This window comes from Engraulis encrasicolus, chromosome 17, assembly GCF_034702125.1.
Source record: "Engraulis encrasicolus isolate BLACKSEA-1 chromosome 17, IST_EnEncr_1.0, whole genome shotgun sequence".
Taxonomy (NCBI): domain Eukaryota; kingdom Metazoa; phylum Chordata; class Actinopteri; order Clupeiformes; family Engraulidae; genus Engraulis; species Engraulis encrasicolus.
This window is the reverse complement of record NC_085873.1, coordinates 3,658,161-3,665,660: the sequence shown is the minus strand read 5'-3', so window position 1 is coordinate 3,665,660 and position 7,500 is coordinate 3,658,161. Positions and strand designations below refer to the sequence as shown.

The 7,500-nt window shown below is 41.5% G+C and overlaps 1 protein-coding gene across 1 annotated transcript in view; it reads right to left on the bottom strand.

Annotated features, from left to right (window-relative positions):
• rhbdl1 (rhomboid, veinlet-like 1 (Drosophila)) overlaps window positions 1-7,500 on the bottom strand; it is a 46,034-nt gene that overhangs the window by 22,225 nt on the left and 16,309 nt on the right. Inside the window, exon 2 of the mRNA XM_063221082.1 lies at window positions 4,656-4,814. Within this exon, the coding sequence (XP_063077152.1) occupies window positions 4,656-4,814 (159 nt within the window). The remainder of the gene's footprint in view (window positions 1-4,655; window positions 4,815-7,500) is intronic.

Here is a 7,500-nt window from a genome sequence, read left to right as displayed (position 1 = left end):
GCAGGCGTAGAGACTTTTTTGTTGTTGTAAGTCAACGACCAAGAAAGCAAGTGCACTGGTCACATGAATGCAGAAAACTTAGTAAGGATGATTTAAAGAGAGGAAAATATGAAATAGATCTCAATGAGCTGGGTAATCTATTCCAGTCAGAAGGGGCTTTAAATTTGAAGGCACGCCTTCCTATTTCTTTAGATATGCTTGGCACAGAAAAAAAACAAATGATCAAGATGTCTAAGTCCATGAGTGGACCTATATGGATTTAAATAGTTTTGTAAATAAGATGGATAATTAAAGAAATAGCATTTATAGATAAACTGAAGCCAGTGTAGTTGCCTTCTGGTCTTGGGTGATAAGAGATTCAATTGCTGATACATGTGACAATGGTGGGTAAGGTATGGACATCTCAATACAAATCGACAGAGGCTGTTGAAAGCAACATTTAAAGATTTGAGGTTTGATTCCGTTGTATTCATATACACAATGTCAGCATAATCAAGAATGGGAAATAAGAGCTGTGTTACAATTCGTAATCTGATCTGTGGAGTGAAACAATTTATAGAGCGATATAAGAGACTTAGATTGAAGTTAATTTTCTTGACAACAGAGTCAATATGTGACTTGAAGGAGAGATTTGAGTCAAGCAGTAGGCCCAGATATTTAAATTCTTCCACATTCTCCATAAGTGTATCATCTGCAAACCTTATTGACAGAGTATGATCTTGCTTATAACGGGTTGACCTATTGTCAAAAAGCATACTGTAAGACTTCGTTTTATTAAGTATTAGCCCATTTGCATTGAACCACTTTTGAATGTCTGAGGACTCAATCAAATTAAAATCACGTTTAGCAGAATAAATAACTGTATCATCAGCATACAGCAAGATATTACAGTTGGAGCATACATTTGGAAGGTCATTAATGAATATAGAGAACAAAAGAGGGCCTAAACATGAACCTTGCGGAACACCATTTTCCATGACTGTGTACTGAGAAAAACAGCCGTTGAAAGCCACAGACTGACGTCTAAAGTGAAGATATGAATTAAACCAAAAAAGTGACTGCTTACACAGACCAATATTATGCAATTTATCAAGGAGTAGATAGTGATTGACTAAATCAAATGGTATATCATTTATGGATAATTAATTGTTCAGTATTCCCATAGAGTGCCTTTGATTTGGATTAAATGATAAAAATGTGATAAAATCCGATATTATCTAGGCCTATCTATCTATATATCAATATATTTAGGCCTATCTATCTATCTATCTATCTATCTATCTATCTATCTATCTATCTATCTATCTATCTATCTATCTATCTATCTATCTATCTATCTATCTATCCTTCCGTCCATCCATCCATGGTCAAAGTTGAACAATGAACATGTGACGACAACAAATGTCGTTCACCCAGAAGTCCTGTTTTCAAGCGGTAGGCCTATGGATTATATGCGGTAACCGTAATGGACTACACTAGCTAAAAATGTTTGAACTGAACAATGCCAAAGACGTGTAAGGATAACCGTAGAAGTGTCCGCGATAGCAGACAGGACATGAATGGAGCTCTAAGGAAGTCCCCCCCCCCAATTTGGCACAGATAAGACGCGCCAGGCATCACCGACTAATACGGAATTGAAGTGCTACAAACACCACGTTGGTAGGCTATTATTGGAAGTTAGCATTCAACTCAACGTCTTCACGCATATTTTTATGAAGGACAACGTGGAGTAGTAACAGTCCTTGACTGCTTTGCCAAAGCTGACACGCAAAATGGGTATTGTTCCATGCTGCGCTTCCTTCACACGATGCGCCTGTTGCACAGAGCTGTCGCTGTTCGTTGTTCCAGGAAACTAAGATAGTTGGATACCAACATTTGGTTTGACTCTGAAAACACACCGAAGACAGTTTACATTTTTAATATGTAGCGTGTAGACATCGGCTGGACAGTTGTGTTTGCTATTAGGACCATGGCAGAACCCATCAGAGTTGAACACCATCTCATAAGCCTAATAAAACAACATGATCTAAAAATAGCCTAAATAGTCATAAACATATGCTGTTGACCATGAAAATAGATCGAAGAGGGTTGGAAGTTTTCATATTTAGTGTATATTGGTTGTAGAAACAGAATGGTTGTGTTTGTAGCCATTCAATCTTGGACGGCCGTCATTTGAATTGACGGCAGATTGCCAAGTCGCATAAAGCGGCGCATCTCGAAATAAAATCTAAAATACTGAAAAATAAAATAATATAAACATATAGTTTTTATACTGAAAGTATATCGAGGAGGGTCTGTAATATTGAGCTAAAGTGTTTGAAAGCTGGAAAAACTGCATGATGACGGCCGTTCAGTCGTATTTTCATATGAAAATATTCCGGCCGGCCGCGGCCGTTATGGTACAGATCCAGCCGGATGTTCACGGCCGTTATGGTAGCTAGAGGGTTAATAGTGCTGTGTCCCCCATTGTTATTGAATGCGTAACGCGTTGGTCCTGTTTTTAAAAAAAACGTTCTGGTTGCTTTGTTTCAAAGCGAGGTGACGCACTACTATGAAGCCTTGAATGTGAGTTCAACTTGGGGTGACCGTCCTATTTTCAAAAGGAGCGAGTAAAACTGTTTTTAATCGGAAGTTGGCATTTAAAAAAAGTGTGTCGCACACTTTTGCTGCTTAGCCCAATTATTTCTGGTGCTGTACAGCGCAACATTGACTCAAGTTCCTGAAGCTGCATGACGCAACAAATGCGGCCAGGGTCATATCTCAACCCCATCTCTCTCTCACACTCTCTTCATGTCATACTCACCCTTAAAAAAAACCTGTCTTTCTGCATAAATAAGGATGGCATGGATAAGGATAAACACACTAACTAAAAGTACAACTTCATTCAAGATTTGTCTTATGCCGGTGTACATTTTCTAAAATAGGATTTTAAAGTGTATGCTGTACATTAGGGAACTGCAATAATTTATTATCTTGTGCCAATGAAAGTGCAGTAAAATATCTTTCTTCAAGCCTAATGGGGCTCCCGCCTTTCATAATGCACTATTGCTTTTAACTGCAAATATTATGGCATGACTTGACAGAAAAATTAATGTTACGATTCAAAAATGAAAAATGAAAGAAAGAAAGGCTGAATCTTAAACAGTGGTGTAGTTACAAAAGCCTTGGCGTGTGTGTGTGTGTGTGTGTGTGTGTGTGTGTGTGTGTGTGTGTGTGTGTGTGTGTGTGTGTGTGTGTGTGTGTGTGTGTGTGTGTGTGTGTGTGTGTGTGTGTACTTGGCTGTTTGCTGACCTGAACGTGATCTGGTAATTAGTACCACAACACATGCATCAACACCTGCACAGTTGGACAGTTGGAATGACCACACACACACACACACACACACACACACACACACACACACACACACACACACACACACACACACACACACACACACACACACACACACACACACACACACACACACACAGAGTGGCTGCTGCGCACTGCGAGTGAACAAAGAGATGTCTACAGTATATTTGCAGCCCAGTGAGAAAGAAGGCATTGATGCGAAATGGCCTAGAGTAACTGTGTGTGTATGATAGACATGTTTAAATGTGTCTGTGTGTGTGTGTGTGTGTGTGTGTGTGTGTGTGTGTGTGTGTGTGTGTGTGTGTGTGTGTGTGTGTGTGTGTGTGTGTGTGTGTGTGTGCGTGTGCGTGTGTGTGTGTGTGTTTGTGTGTGTGTGTGTGTGTGTGTGTGTGTGTGACAAAATAAGATCCAACCAAACATCAATGGGCTAAGTAATTAGTAGATGTGTCCTGTCCAATGAATCCCTTTCAATCAACTATTTACTGTGACATTACAGATACAGTGTTTCCTTTTCTATCTTACGTAACCCCCAAGAACTTAAACTTCTCTGAAGCTCTTAAGTTAATATGCATCAAAATGCTTTTGAGCATATTGTCCCTGCTGTATGGCCCCGTACAATTAAAACCAATGGCTAATTTTAGCATTAGCTAGCACAGACATGATACATTTGTCACTTTTAGAACCAGCACACACAACTATGTTATCTTCCAGGTTCCACAAAAGACTGCACAAACTGATCAGGAAAGTCATACAATCCAGTAATCCAAAATGTTCTTATTGTCCACCTAAGACGACCCTTATGAACCGAACTTGACACTGCCATGTTTGTTACTTTATCCCACTCTGTGATAACTGTAGGTCGCTTTGGATAAAAGCTTCAGCTAAGTGTGATGTAAAAGTGCCTATACTGACCAGTTCGATGAGATCCTGCCTGGTAGCATATCTGTCCCCTCTCGTTGGCATGAGCCAGAGCGAAGAGCATGTCCAGCTCAGTGTGTGTAAGAGTTTCGTTGCAAAAAGGTGTATCCACCATGTTCCACTTTTGGAAATGACTGGAAATGACTGTTCAGAAGTCCCATCATCTATGTGTGAATTCTTGCCATTCGAATATTTTGAGAACATATTTTTGAAGCCTATTTAAAATGCATTTTTCAATGCAATGCAATGGAATGCCCAATGCAAATGTCGATTTCCCAAAACTCTACAAAATGGATATACAGTACACCGTTTTGCAATGAAAGTCTTCGTATAATGTAATAATAATAATAATGATAATAATAATAATAATAATGTAGACTGACCAGTTCGATGAGCTCCTGGTAGCATATCTGTCCCCTCTCGTTGGCATGCACCAGAGCGAAGAGCATGTCCAGCTTGCTGGGGTCCAGCTGCAGCTCATGATGCTGCACCAGACTGGTGAAGTTCTCCACCGCTACGAAACCAGTCTGATCAGGGTCCAGCTATATAGACACACACACGATACACACACACACACACACACACACACACACACACACACACACACACACACACACACACACACACACACACACACACACACACACACACACACACACACACACACACACACACGAGGAGGAGAAAGAAGGAAAGGTGTCAGAGGATGTCCAGGCTGGTGAGGTTCAGAGACAAGGTGAGGAGGGGGGAACGGAGTGCCAGAGGTCTCGGGCCCACTTCAAATGTAGGCCCTGCCGTGGCCTAACACTAGGGCACTAGGTTACCACGCCAGAGACCCGGGTTCAATTCCGACTAAGGATAGACTGATATCTCGTCCCGGCCGATATATCGGCCGATATTTGCGTCTTTTAAGTGTATCGGTATCGGCCGATACACATGTGATTTTGGCCGATACGCAATATTTATTACCTCCGCCAGGAGGTTATGTGATCGCCCGAATTTGTGTGTGTGTTCGTCACGCTGCTATTACATGGCCTGCCACAGGGCGCGCAGGGCGCGCAAGGACCACTGAGGACGGCTCTGTGAGGAGGAGCCCTGAGCTGGCGCACCTTCACGCAGCCACACCGGGGCAGAGCATTGAAGTGAAATTCTTACCGCAGTCAAAATCGCTATCAAAAAGCAGCCTTAGCTGCAGCCTTAGCTACAGCCTCGCGGATCGTTTAAGTTCACAATGCTGTCACAAAACATTCATATGAAATGAAGCTCACAGAAAGGCGCGCGCGAATTGCGTTATCCACGGTGATTTGCTGCTTCCCCAATCCCCGCGCACTGAAGTCATCAGCACTACAAAACATTCCATAGACTAGTTCCTAGACTTCATAACGAATGAACGCTGGAGATGCGGCGAACAGTGATTTTCAATACGAAATAGCGTGCAGGCCCGGGTGCTGCCGATCATTTGCCCGCAGCGCCAAGACCAAGTCGCAATAACCCTCATGAACGGATTCCCAGGTAGGAGGAACTTCTCGAACAAGTGTAGTGTCGGGGTATGCAATGATTCCGCTAGCTGCGACCAGTCGAGTCGGCATGTCTCTCGCTAAGCAAATGCGTTTGTAGCACAACGTTGGTGTCACGATATTGAAACAGCTAGAAATGATACAAGTGGATTTACCTCGCAAAAGTTTGTTTAGCCTTGCGAAATAGCCCAAAACAATAACTGACACTCCACAACCATCCATGCACTGCCACTGGATAAGGGCATTCTTGGACATTTCTGATTCAATAAGTGAACGGCTCAAAGTAGCCCTACAGCATGTTGTCTTGTTATTACAAAAAATATATATAGGACTATATATAGGCCTATTACTGCGCTCTGGGTTGGGGACCGCTGCACTGCTGTAGAATATGTAGGCCTACTATGGGTGTTGGCCAATGAAAATTGTGCTTTTAATTTTTTATTTTGTTTTAGATGGTATCCTAATGAAAGGCATGCTGCCAATCATCAACAATGTGACTAATATGTAGCAATGAGCAGTGGGAAATCACAGAAGGCATAGGCTATAGCATGAACAATCACTTTGACAATATAAAACAATCAAAGGTGAACTAAACAGTCCACAGCTAGAGAACATGGAAATGATAAAAGAGACAAAGAGAACTGTAATTTGGTTACAACTTGACGGTTCAATTACCTGAACACAAATGCTATGTAGCCTATAGGCCTAAATGCATGAAACCACATCATGACTCTATACCTATGTCCAAAACAAACTGAACTTCCTTGGCGGAGGTCTGCGTTCTCTGAATGCATTTCTAGTTGATTTTATGTTATTCGGGTTTTTTAAAAGCACCAAGACACTTTATGTTTGTATTACTTGATTGTTAGAGTGGGTGTTTAAATGTTACAAGTTCTACCTCAAATTGATAATGATAAAAAAATGTTTATTTTCAACTTGTGACCTGGAATATTTGTCATTTTTTAAACTTGTTTTTACCCATATCGGCCCCAAATATCGGGTATCGGAAATCGGGTATCGGCCAAGGGTGATAAAAAAACCTCTTTTCCTATCTCTCCTCCACTGTCCTCTCAAAAATAAAGGCAAATAAGGGCAAACAAATGTATGCACGAACTCACACGTGCATGCCAGCATGCACACACACACAGAATCCCTGTGTCTAAAATATAATATACTTTTAAAGACTATGCACAAATACATGGATGAATGTATAGTGCCTCTACATTAAGACTTTCTTTGTGTGGTCCTCTTTTATTATTGGTATCAGATTTGTGCAAATGCAGTTCTAGGGTTCTACCTTGTCACTTAAGCCCCATCAAGTTTAATTGAAATGCATGCTGGTTGGCCCAAAAGTGTCTGATTTCACATGAAATGTACCGAAACACTCCTTGTTCTAAAAAACAACAGCACACATGCCCGCATGCATGCACACACACACACACACACACACACTGAATTGGCATTTGGCTCAACGCACGCACGCACGCACACACACACACACACACACACACACACACACACACACACACACACACACACACACACACACACACACACACACACACACACACACACACACACATACTGAATAAGCGTGTTTATTCTAATGGGCCTGTAGCTATAGCTATGGCACTCCAACTGACCTCAACATGACAAAGCCTCTTTCAGTTATTTCATCACCCTGAAGTCACTGATGATGATGAGGTGTGTG